Here is a 13,447-nt window from a genome sequence, read left to right as displayed (position 1 = left end):
TGAGCTCCCTTGGTGATAGCAGTCCTGTTCAAATCATTACTGTGATGTTGTAACAACAAAACCTGGTAAAAGAAAACAGCGCCTCCTAGACAAGGCTAACAGCTTAAATGGAGCTTGATTTGAACCAAATTTCTTAATCCTCAAGTTCATGAAAAGACTACCGCAATTCACAACAACATTTTCAGTAATGGCTGAATTACAAGGAGAAGGAAAATGAAGTATCTCGAAAGTGCCTTTCTCAAGGCAGTGTGTTTTCTGTCTTGTTGGGTGGCATTTGGTAAGTTCAATGAAGCCCCTTTTTTATTAGCCAAATAGCAAGCAAGCAAAGTTTATTTATATATCACTTTTTAGAACAGGTGTTGTCACAAAGCAGCTTTGCAGAAAAATCAGCATTACGGAAAAAGAAAAACCCAGGTCCAAGCCCCCATGAGCAAGCCAGTGGCGACAGTGGCAAGGAAAAATTCCCTTAAGAGCAGGAGGAAGAAACCTTGAGAGGAACCAAGACTCAGAAGGGGAACCCATCCTCCTCTGGTTGACACCGGATAGCAAACATTGTCTGTCAGCAAATACTAGTCTGTATGCCATTTAGTCATACGTGTTATTATTGTTCAGAAGTGTGGCGCCTGTCACATAATGCTGAGGTGAACGCTCACACGATGATGTTTCATCTGGGTTATTTGGGGTCATTTGGGTGAAATTATACAGACCCTTTATCCCACACATATTGTCCAATCAAATCACACACAAATTGCATTACCAGATCTCTTATGGAACCAATACAGCTCGAATAGGGCTAAATTTGTCGACCGGCTTGGCGAACTCATGAGGCGAAATGATACTTTCACATGAGTTTTATGAAGAATTTCCAACCCATAAAAGAATACAGAGATGTATGTGTTATTGCTTATATTACAGAATGTCATTACAGCGTCTTCATGACATACATACTGCATTCTCTGGCTTCATGTGGTGAGAGATCACAAAAGATTATGATAACTGCTTATAAAGCCAAAGCATGCTGAAAGGCTTTTAAACTGTTGCTGATTTAGTGCTTTGCTGAAAATCTCAGCTGGAAAAATGGAAGGACAAAGTAGGAGATTTCACAGATGCTATTGGTATCAGCTAAGTAACTTTAAATGCATTTTGGCACATAACAGTCACGTGACGGATCACCAGGAAGACGAAACCATGATTCAGAAGGCGGCTGTTGGCATGTGTACTGAACTTTAAAGACTGCCACAGAGCTTTGATTCAATATTTGTATTGAGGTTTCCACAATGATTCAGTCATAGAGCCTTTGACTGTTCTCTCTAAACCAAAGAACCTCATGGGAATTGGTCTTTGATAGCTTCCTTAACCACTGTTAGTACAGTTGGGTCCAACATAAACAACTTTACAATTTCAGCTCAAACGTGACATCAGTGAGCACTTTTCACTTTAGATTCTCCACAGAACCTAATGGCTATGGAACATTCTAGAAGCTGCCTGACCTATGGATTACCAATAACACAACGACTGCCAACTGGCAAAGGCCTCAGAGGGCCGCAGCTGTCAACACAGAAGATGAAAGGTGCTGAAGCTGGTGGAGAGAACGGAAGGGAACAGGGAGATGAGTGTATTGTGAGTGGAGCACTGTATGATTCAGATGGGTGGGGACGGAGACTCCTAGAATGACCAAAGAGGAAGTAGTGGATCAATTCCAACTCTTTATAGCATCGTTAAGAAGATCTGTAATTGCATGACCTCATAGTTTCTGTGCATGTATGCAACAAGCCAAAGCCAAAAGCATCAGTCTGATATTAACTCTATGAAGTTCGTCTTTGTTCCAGCTTCCAAATCCATATTGTCCATTATTCTGTCATCATTCTTCAGTATTTTTGCCTTTATAACAGCTTCCATTCTTTTCTGGAGACTTTTCAGTTTTTCAAAGTAATCTGCAGGGATATTTTCCACACCTCCAAAGTTCAGTCTCAGAATCTGGTTGAATTTCTGCTTATCATGATCCAAGCAATCCTAAACACATTCAATGGTGTTGAGGACTGGACTCTGGACTCTGCAGTGGTCAGTCCGTTGTTCTGAAAACACCAGCAGCAATTTTTCTTCTTTTTTGTTTATTTCCTTTTCTCAGTAACGGCTTCTTGACAGCTCCATGTTCTTTCAGACTCATAGCGCTGAGCTGTCTTCTCACAGTGGAAGGAAAGACAGAAACACCTGTGGATTTCTTCATATCTAAAGCAAGAGTGGAGCTTGATTTTCATGCTGTTTTTCTGACCTTGACAGTTTTGGTTTTCTACCAGGTCTTGCATGGTGATTAGGAGTCCCATTTTCTCTGTATGTTTTAATCATTCTTCGAATTCCAGTTTTTGGAAACTCTTGTATTTTCACTTATTTTCGTTTGACTTCCCCCTTCCTTACGTAAGTGGATTATCTCATGTCTTATCTTATATAACTTGTACTTAATGGCCATTTTGACTGGACATTAAATAAATGAAGGGTGGCACTTGACTTTTGCACAGTACTGTATGTAAGCGTCTTTTCCACTGTGCCACTGATTGACCTTAGAGATAAAAATGATTATAAAAGACTACATAGTTTAACCTGTATAAACACAAACAATAGCTGACATTCTGTGCTTTAGCCTCACACTCAACTAAGAATGCATACAAGACTCCCTTTATCAGCAACAGAGGAGAGAAAGCGAAGGAGAGAAAAATAAACTACGAAGCGAAGCGAGCTTCCAGTTACGAATCAGCAATCATTTTGCTTTGGCTTGGGCCGGCACTCCAAACATCTGTTCTGGACGCATTAGCCGTCCGCTACTAAGCCTACGCCAAAGTATTTCACTCTTTTCTCCAGAGTGATTGCAAAAAATAGCGCGCTGCGATCCAGCTGTCTCAGTAACCACTGGACACGCTGTCAATGCTAATCAGACTGAGTGAGACAGCTCCCAGATAGAGAGCGAGTAAGAGAGAGAAAATAAGAGAAAACAGTCAGCGGCTGGCCATGATAGCTGAGCTCTTTTGCTCTGAAGAAGTTATGCCTACTCCAGGTGACCTGTTTAGCAGGACGGCCAACGGCAGCATTATGTATCTGACCCACTTTCCAACCTCCACACATCTCTTTCTGTCTCCTGCATCTCGCCTACTTTCCTTTATTATAAAAATTGCATTACTTCCTTGATCCTTTCTGCCCTCTTTTTCTTTCCCATGGTAACTTGTACCTTTCAATTCTTTTTCCCTTCTATTGTACTCATTTACTCGTTCTTATCAGGATCTAATATGAAAATATTTGCACAGACACCGTTATAGATTATAAGGGGCTAAAAACTCTGATAACCGACAGTACTGGCTGATATAATTCAAAAATAAACAGACTCCAAATTTTAGTTAAGCAGTGCTTCAGTGATTCATAGGATTACCAGTTGTCAACGATGAATGGTCAAATATGACGGTCAGTTCTCAAAAACTCAGATAACAGAAACTCAGTCCTGAATGTAACACAGGTGGTAAAACCAGAACCCTCAGTAAATTAGGTTTTACTTATCACTAGTTCTCTTAACAAAGTATTTTCTACTTATAGCATTTTATCTTTACCCTAAAGGTTAGGTGGTGAGGTATTTCACATGTTTTATCGCTTTACAAAGGCTTTCATGTTTAAATTTACCAGGTCAGCCTGTATGGCTGCCATAGGCAGTTCAGCAGCTATGGCCACCGAAACAACTGGGACAAGGACGCACTTGACCCACCACTTTGCAAAATACTGGGGCACCACTTTTTGATTCCGGCTGCTTATTTACACTCTCAGAAAAACTACCTTTCAGGGAACAAACACTGGCCACATTTACATGCAGCCTAATAATCCGTTAATAATCCGACTAATAGCTCAATCAGTAACCCTAAACTACTTCGATTGAGGGCGTTTGGAATATCTGAATGAATAAGTTGGGTAATCCTATACATAATCTGTTAAATAAAAGAATAATAACCATGTAAACACCTGTATCTGATCACATTCCCAATCGGAACGTGTAAGTACGTTCTGCGCATGTGCGTCGCATCATAGCAAAACTTTATAACATTCAACATGGAGGGAGCAGAAACTGGTCTGCAGAGTTTACGCTTTGAGCTTTAAAAGACGGCGGTGAGACGGGCGTCCAGCTTATGTGTCTCAGAACACGACATCTTCCTCTCCCCTTCTTTAATAAGTACATGAAGTATGTTTCCCTGAGTCTGACATCTGCTTCCTGCTGCTCGCCTCACTCTGACAGGACTCACATGATTGTTGTCATGGTACCGTCTACACTCAGCGGTGCTCTATGCATGCATGTAATTTTGGATCCAATTACTTGTCATATGCATGTAAATGGAGATTTTCCATCAGATTGTTCAGTAGAGTGAGTATATAAACACCTCAGTCTTAATCTATAACCAGAATGTATTCAATCAGACTAGCAACAATCTTTGCATTTAAACACAGCCACTGGGATGGTACCCTCAAGTGTGCATCCTCAGTACCTTTAGTTAGGGAACATAAATGTACCTGTATCTATTCTATTGCAGTTACGTTTTTAAAGTCTAGGCTTTTAGTTTAGTTCTGAAAAGCTAAAAATATGCATATTTCCACCAGGAAAGTGAACGTACTGTACCTTTAAAACTCATTTAAGGTACAAAACTGGTCCTAAAGGATCATGTGGTGCATTTGAGGATGCATTTACTCTCAAAGAACTTTGCTGGGACATATATTGTAGCTTTGACAGAGGCTATAAGTAGTGCTGAAAGTTAGTTAGTCAGTAAAGTGGATCAGTTGCCTTTTGTCAGTGAAATCTGTCATCATTTATCATTCAGTCAGTCGCTGTTCCACTAGCACACTTTAGCCAAAATATTGTTAAGAACCAACAGATTTGTCCCACCACTTAGAGGTGTGGCTGCATACCTGAAATTAGAAGTCTGTTTAAAAGTGAACAGTTTTCATCACATCAGAGGTGTCATTTCATCACAATGTCAAATGGCATTATAACAACAAATAGCATAACATATCTGTGTTTCATTATAGCAGGATTTGGTACCAGAAAACTCACAGTACCTCAGGAGATTTTACTAGCAAACTTATATATTGGTAAGTGTATGTGCATCAGAGCTGGTCATGCACCTTCTGACAAACCTGCATCCTGGCTTTTACTTTAAGCAAAAGAGGCAGAAATCAGCTGTTCTCCAGGAATTTAAAGCACCTTTCAGTGTACTAGCGTCCAGCAGACAGTGAGAGACAGGCAGACCAAGAGAAAAAGGCAAATGAAGATGGGTAGAAAGTGCAAAATCCATAAAGACCAATCACGTTCGTGTGTCTGTATTTGGCCTGACTGAAACTGGAATGCCTTTCATCTAAAACTCTATAGAGATGTCTGCCTTTTCAATTCAGCAACATGCTATAGAAGATTCAGACTGAATGAAACAGAATTTCAGAAGACACCACCTTTCAGACAAAACAGAGATCTATAGTGAGAAAAACAGATGAACGGAGACATCCTGAAGCAGAGAGAGAAAGAGAAATAGCAAGAGCGAGACAGAGGAACAGAAGGGGTCAAAGAGTTGAAGAATTAGAGGTTTTCTTGCATTTTGTTCAACAGAACACTGCAAAGACCAGTGAACAATCGAGTCATCGGGTTGCTGCATTAAACTCTCAAAACAGCTTTTCTCAAGCTTGGTATTCATTAAAAAAATAATAAATCAGTGCTCAAAACTTTAAAAATGAAAACAAGTCTCAAGCACAACACTTCACCTACAATGCAGAGATCTTTGTCTACATCTGTGAAAAGCCCAGGATAAAGCAAAGAGGGCAAACAGCAGAACTTAAATAGGCAGATTAGCTTATTTGGAGGATTTTCTTCACTGCTCCAACAATTTTACTGTCATCGATTGCTGCAGTCTTCCCTGGTGAACCTAGTCGTAACAATATGCATCAACAGTTTTTCTTTGTCCTTTTTCCGAAATATCCACTACTTCTGATTAGTCTTGGGCCGATAATCGATACTATCAAATATTGTGATCATCTAAATAAGAAAATAAAAAACCCTCACCACAGCAGTAGCAGAAATAACTTTCATAAATTAAACTTGCAAATAACATTAATGGAACTTGTTATTTAAAAGCTATATGTAAACTAGTGGGCTACTGTTGTGGAGTCATAGCAACAGCATATGAGCAGTGGGCTTCAGGCTGGAACTATGGATGGTTTGAAGGGACAAATTAGGCATTACTGACACCACAACTAAATTCACACTATTGTCCAAGCTTACTGCTGATTTTGTGCTGCCCAGCTACTCCATGAAGAGTTAGCCACAGTCAGCATTAAAAGGTCCATCTAAACCACACTGAGTGGCTGAGTGTGTGGAAATGGTGCAGCCAGGTATGCAGACGTGGCCTTGGCTTCACAGAAGCACACATGGCAATGTGATGGTAAGAGAAATGTGTGTTTCTATGGGAGGTGTGTGTGTATGTAAAGTGTCTGGCAGTGACGAAGAGCAGAGCTCAGCGGGAAGAGAAAGGTGATCCTGGGATTAGAGGTGGCAAATGCAGCCCCTGCACACAGAGGAGTGACAAATACTGACTCCATACAGAGAGAGCCACAGCAGGGATGAGCCAAATACTGACCCCCTGCCGCAAGACATCAGCTCGCTTCAGGGGCGCTGCAGAAACGAGTCCCCGGTGAGGAGAGACTAAACAAGAGGGCTAAATTTATACCCGGAGCAGGAAAAGTCAAGGCATGGGGGCCATATTTACCTCTCGCACTCTGAGCCAGAGCAGGAGCTAAAAGGTGCTGTTTATTTTGACACCAGCTGAGTGACAGCCGTGACTTTAATGCCTAAGCAGCTGAAGGAGGCAGGATGGATGTGTAAAGGTAGAAAAGGGTGGTAAGAGGTTATGATGAAGGTTGTATGTACTGATGGTCCAAAGTTTGGGAGCACATAACTTTTCAGGATGCTTTTAATTCGAGCTATAAAAGATTAAAATAGTTAATCATGATTTATCGTATTCGTTGAAGTTAATCATGATAAATCAAATTTGTGTTATTTGACCCTAAAGAAAGATCTCTTTCCATTAAAAAAGTGCATTTTATTAAAGCTATTAGAATGAACGTTAACGTATCAACTTGACACCACTACTTTTAAAACATATGAATATGTTTTCTTTATCAGTTCAGGCATTAAACAGAATGAAGCCTGTTTATAGTGGCAAGAACTGTGTAGATCTTGTCATATTTCTTTGCAAAACCTGATAATCTAAAGGAACAAATGACAATAGTACCTTGGGAATTGCTGTACCCCACACATTTTATCTGTTTCTTGCGATGTCAGTATTCATCACTTGACGCCAGTATTCATCACTGATTAAACAACCTCTGGGCTAATATGTGCTTTAAAAAATGGTTTGAGAAAAAGAAGTGTCAAATTATTAGTAAAACAAAAAACAAAATCTACTCTTCAAACCAAGAGAGACACTTTAATGAAGATGCAGATGAGAGCTGCAAAATACATGTTAACAAGACCTTTGTGGGGATTATTTCTTACTTTATTGAAAACTAAAAATGAAATTAAATATCCCTCAGAAAGTTTCAAAAGAAAGAAACTTGACATGCAGTGCAGGCAGTAGGGGATGAAAGGCTTTGCACTTGTTTCAGACAGAACTGAAATTAAATCAAGAAGCATGCAGGCAAAAAAGATGTTGGCAACCCGACGTTTATACAAACCACAATCACTGAGTATCGCTACTAATTACTTTTCTTCCAACATGGCTAAAGCAACATAGGAGACATGCAGCACATCATTTATCAGAACCAGCACTCCTGCACTCCATCAATCAGAGGCTAGTGTGACCACACACTTCTCTCAGCCTCTCTCCATTAGCACTGTTTACATCTCAGCGCTCGAGAATCTCACACACTCTACCTGCCATTACAAGGACCTGAAGATACACAGATGCAGCACATGAAAGATGGTGATTGCTGCCTCTCCATTCTCTCTCTCTATACACTCCTCTCGTCTTTCTGTATCCAATCATGGCAACACTGTGGTCACTTAGTCAGAGGGGGAAGTTTTGTATAAAGTAGAACTTTCTGTTGTTAATATATGTTACTTGAGTCAGACGGCTTAAAAGAATAGATTGGCAAAAAAATACATTTGCACAGTTTCCAGATTTGACTCCTTCAGACCTTGGATGCAAAGCTAATGCTGCTTACAAACGCTAACAGAAGTCATCAAAATAACCCAAAAACCCTGAAAATTCCCTCAATCTCCTCAAACTGCATTCAGGTCTTCATTAAGGTTGCACAGTTTAGGACAGTTTAGGACACAGTACAGCTGCGAAATCTAAAACTCAAACACAATCCTTCTGTGCAGCTGAATGCCGCAGGCAGCCGTTTTAGACAACAGGGTCCGTATTCACAAACCACCTCAGGAGTGCCAATCGTGAACTGTGGGTTTTTGTGATAATGATCATCATAAATATGGAGGAATTCTTTAATGTACGAATGATTTGTGAATACCAGTTCGTTCTAATGTTAATCGTTCCAGTTCTGAACTAAAGAAAAAAAAAAGTGACTCCAAAAATGTCTTGGCTGATCGACTATGTCTAGTGTAATTGGAAAATTGTGCAAAATTTTTTTGCCAGACCATTTTATTAAGCACTGCTGGAGTTGGAGCAGTCTGATCCTGCCCTTGAGGAAATAGAACATGAATTGCCCCTCAAAAGAGTAATTTGGCAAAAATGACATTTACGCAATTGCCACATTACACCAAATGTACTCCGTCAAGACATTTGGTGTGCTTCTTCAGTTCTGATCTGAAGCAACAAGGCTAATGTAACTAACAAGTAATGTAAATATATACCCCACCAATTAGCACTGTGTACACTGCCTGCCTAAAGCACCACACACTCACCTCAAACTGCAAGGGGTTATGTGATCCCAGACACCATATGATGTATTGTTTTCTTTAAGAATGGACAAAAGTACAGACATAATTCAAGCTTCAAGATGGCTGCAATTACTGTTTTGAGCTATATGACATTTTTAATCGTTTTTATAAATAACAGGATGTCATACAGTGAGTGTCAGACAAAAACCAAAAACTTTTTTTGAGACTATTGACAATAACATGGTTTGGGACAAGTGTGTGATGATGTAGGCATGCAGTACAATAAACTTGTGGCTTTAACCTTGTTTAATGCTATATTATAAAAAAAAAAAAAACATTCTGACTAACATACTACAATCAACAATGTCATGTTGCTTGTTTCAGGTGAGCTGTTAAGCTCTCCTCCATCTGGCCTGCAGACTAAGCAGAAAAAGGGAAGTCCGGAAGAAAGGCAACGAGGAGGTGAGGGAGAAGGAAAGTACATCAACCATGAGAGCAAAAACGTGGAACGTGGGCATCCTGCTCTGCTTGTCCTTTGCTGTCCTCAGCAACTGTCGTTCTGGAAATGAGCCTCTGTTGTCATCACGGCAGCGCAGGGCGGCCACCGATGATGCCAAGAGGTGCTCATACACCTTCCTGGTCCCACAGCAGAGGATCACAGGCCCCATCTGCGCCTCAGCCACGGGACCTGAACCAGATAAGGACAGGGTGACCCGCATGGACATCTCAGACCTGAAAGAGGTGCTGTCCAAGCAGCGGCGTGAGATCGAGATGCTGCAGCTGGTGGCCGACGTGGACGGCAATCTGGTAAACGAGATGAAGCTGCTGCGTAAGGAGTCGCGCAACATGAACTCACGCGTTACGCAGCTCTACATGCAGCTGCTGCATGAGATCATCCGAAAGCGGGACAACTCGCTGGAGCTGGTGCAGCTGGAGAACCGTGTGCTCAACGTCACCTCTGAGATGCTGCGGTTGGCATCACGTTATAAGGAGCTGGAGATGCGCTTCGCCAACCTGGCCTCGACGGTCAACAACCAGTCAGTGCTGATCGCTGCACTGGAGGAGCGCTGTATGCGCAGCTTCAGTCGGCAAGATCTGCCCGCTGTGCCGCCGCTGGTGCAGGTGGTGCCTGAGACCATCCCCGCCAACAGCAACCGCTTCACCAATGAGATCCAGAGGGATCACGGTAACCGGGCCTTCCCACGGGGCAGCTCACGTATGGATACTCCACCCACTGCCGACCCTCTGGGTGTCCCGCCACCGCCCCAGGGCACGCTAACCTCTGATGGTAAGAGACTGTCAGGATCGCTTGTTGTCTCTTAATTCAGTTAGCTCAGTTATTTAAAGGTCTTGACCAGTTATGGCATCTTCTAGGGCTGTAGCCAGTAATTACATCTATCAATTGCCCTATTCATCATTGTTTAATTAGTAGAATCCTTTGGTTTCCTTCCCTTTACCGTTTTTAAATTTCTGTATGTTGGACAAATGGCTTGTTCTTTCATGGGCAAACTGCTCCCAGTTCTTCCTGTACTGTACTGCAGACTGTCTATAGACATGTCTCAAAATTAAGGCTGCAGTTGAGGTAGGAGAGACCCTGCTAGCACTGGTATACAATGGCTCCTCTTCAGTGCTCACTCACACATATTAGAGAGCCAGAGCAGCCTGTACAGACACATCATGGCTTACTGAAGCAAGCAATGCGACCCATTTAAATCTTTACTATTAAAAACGTAAAAATTGTACATTTCATAAAGATCTCAATGATGTCATGTCCGTTTCTGTGACTAGATCCTACAGCTGAGAAACACAGCCTTCCTCAGATGCATCCTTGAGACTCGGTGTAGATTATACTTATGATTACATATATCATAACTTCCATGTGTGTTATAGAACACTATATAAATCAAAACACAAACTCAAAATCCACATTGACAGGGTTTCAAAATTGACACTGACAACCTCATCAACTAATCATTGCAGACCTAGTATCTTCAGTACATCCAGGAAAGGAGTACATATCATGCATGATCAATATATCTAGCATCTGTATGCCAAGAGTTGCAATGGAAGTCCTGTTTAAATGAGTATGGCAAAACTATTAGAAATCAGATTTATGTTACTAATAATAGGGAAGTCTTTGGGGTAGATGGCATTATTTGGTAGGCTTTCCAGTGCTTAGTTTTACACTAATACTTAGCTTCTTTAAGGTCTTGACCAGTTTTGCCATCTTCTAGGGCTGCAACTAACTATTATTTTTAGAAACGACTGACCTCTTGATTGTTATTCAATTATCTTAGCTATTTTGCCTTCTTTGGTTTCCTTCCTTTTGCTGTCGCCATTCCTTACATGTTTATCTTTCATGGTGCATTTGCTCCCAGCTCTTCCTGTACTGTACTGCAGTCTGTCTACATGCCTAGAATTGGAACATTAACGTACATCATAGAAAACCTTTTAGGGGAAACAGTCCAAACCCAACATAAAATCTACATCAACAGGTTTTCATAATCAATGTTGTCGAACTTCTCGACTAATCATTGGAGGCCTATCATCAGTACATCCAGAGAATCAATGAATCCACTATGTGTATGCCAACAGTTACAAAGGATGTTTTGTTTAGACAAGTACAGCACAACATGTAGACATTAGATTTTTGCGATCAATAATAGGGACTTTCACAGGAATGGGTGGCTTCATGGGTTAGGCCGCTGAGCGTGCTTTCTGGATAAAAAGAGTGGATGCCAGCACAAGGCATTGTTTTGTTACCCAGAATCTCTAATGTCCTATCACACAGCAGGGACCATTTATTTCTCCATTATCCAAAACAGGCCCAAACAAGAAAAAAATATTCAGAGATTCCTACATAAACACAATACACACACCCATACACAGCAATATGAAGGGAGGGAAGACAACAAAGAAAATAAAAAAAAACAAAGCAAGAGAGAGATGTAAAATTAATTGCATGAGCTTCCAAAGAGTCTACACATAATTGTGTGTGTTCCCTCACTGTAGTGACACAGTAGAAGTGGAATGCATAGCAAAAAGGCAACAAGATGTCCCCCTGAACTTCCTGCCAAGTTATCTTTCCAAACTAGCGCACACACACATACGCCCGAGCACACACGTAAGGCGCAGACTCCGCCGGCAGATTTAAGCATGAAAACAATTTTCATGGTAATGTTTTCAGGCAAAAACAGTCTCCAGAAAAATGGGGCAAGCTGTTATGTCTGACAACGATAGAGTGGGCTGCAAACAGAGACAGAAGCAGGGAATCATTTGTATGCATGAAAAGGCTCCTAAAAGGTAGAATAACTATTTAAACTATAATAGAAAGAGACAGTAAGAAAAAATGTGCGTCAGGCAAGAGTATGAGGGAATGCACACATAAGGAACATGTGTAGCAGAACACATGACAGCAGAAAGCCCGTGGTCATGTGCAGATATAAAGAGACGCATATGTAGTATGTTTCTACAGGGCAGACAGTGGTCATGAAGGACGCTGGGTTAGGAGAAAATATGGAGAGAATTTTGCTGCAGGAGTAAATCATACAGTAATTTCAGCAAGCAGACCTTTCCTGCTTTCTAAGAAAACAGAATCCTGGTGCCTCACACACACACACACACACGTCAAACTGTTAGTTCTGACAACAATAGAGTGGGCTGTTTGCGGCCCACTCGATTGTTGTCAGACATAACAGCTTGCCCTATTTTGACGCACTCTATTGATCTGCCTGAGGACACATCAAACATGTCAAGCGCATAAAAGCACACAGGCACATTCTGTAAGGAAAATGTTCACTGCACATATGGACACTATTCATCAAAAGTTTGGGGACATGTAGCTTTTCAGAATATTTTTAATACACATGAGCATGTTTTTACCATTAACTTGCAATGAATTCAAGGCCCCATATCCTCCATTATCCTTATTATTAGATTTCCATGATATGGGCCATGTACCAAATTAAATAAAAAGCAGTTTAGGTTATAGATCCTCTCTAGATCTTGCCAAACTGAAATAACATCTGGGAATAATGCCATGCCACACATATTTTACATCCTTGCTGTGATGTCAGCACTCGCCAGCACTCAAATGTTTCAGGTGTTCACTTTTGGGTTCATTTTTTTTAACCCCCCCCAAAAAAAACTGCTAAACCCTTTGGAAAAGATTTTGTTCAGCTGAGTGTTATTATTTAGTATTACTGAAGCTAAATGTTGCCAAATTATAAGCACGTTGTGTGTTAGTGATTTGGCCAGCGTAAAATTTACCTAGAGATCTTTGTAGGCATGATGTAAGTCATTGCAACACATGGCCGTGACTTAACTCTATTATATAACAGTAACAAAATACGCTACTTAGACAGCTGTGTCCTGAGTGGACTGCGCCAAACATGTCAGATTAATCGCTGTGTTTTACAGAGCTGTCAAATGGGAATCAGAATTTAGAACCAGAACTATCGGTTTTACAGTAGCTGTGGTATGCTAACAAAACTCTTCGAGGTATTCTTCTACTTCTATTAAAATACTACTCAGAAAACT

At 41.0% G+C, this 13,447-nt stretch overlaps 2 protein-coding genes across 3 annotated transcripts in view; one reads left to right on the top strand and one right to left on the bottom strand.

Moving 5' to 3' along the window:
* ralgps2 (Ral GEF with PH domain and SH3 binding motif 2) overlaps positions 1–13,447 on the bottom strand; it is a 158,439-nt gene that overhangs the window by 34,284 nt on the left and 110,708 nt on the right. The gene's annotated exons all lie outside the window — the stretch shown is intronic.
* Positions 1–13,447, top strand: part of angptl1a (angiopoietin-like 1a) — a 35,292-nt gene that overhangs the window by 11,798 nt on the left and 10,047 nt on the right. Inside the window, exon 2 of the mRNA XM_036581542.1 lies at positions 9,293–10,196. Within this exon, the coding sequence (XP_036437435.1) occupies positions 9,398–10,196 (799 nt within the window). The 5' untranslated portion in view covers positions 9,293–9,397. The remainder of the gene's footprint in view (positions 1–9,292; positions 10,197–13,447) is intronic.

This window comes from Colossoma macropomum, unplaced genomic scaffold, assembly GCF_904425465.1.
Source record: "Colossoma macropomum unplaced genomic scaffold, Colossoma_macropomum, whole genome shotgun sequence".
NCBI classification, from domain to species: Eukaryota; Metazoa; Chordata; class Actinopteri; order Characiformes; family Serrasalmidae; genus Colossoma; species Colossoma macropomum.
This window is presented reverse-complemented; position numbering and strand designations above follow the sequence as displayed.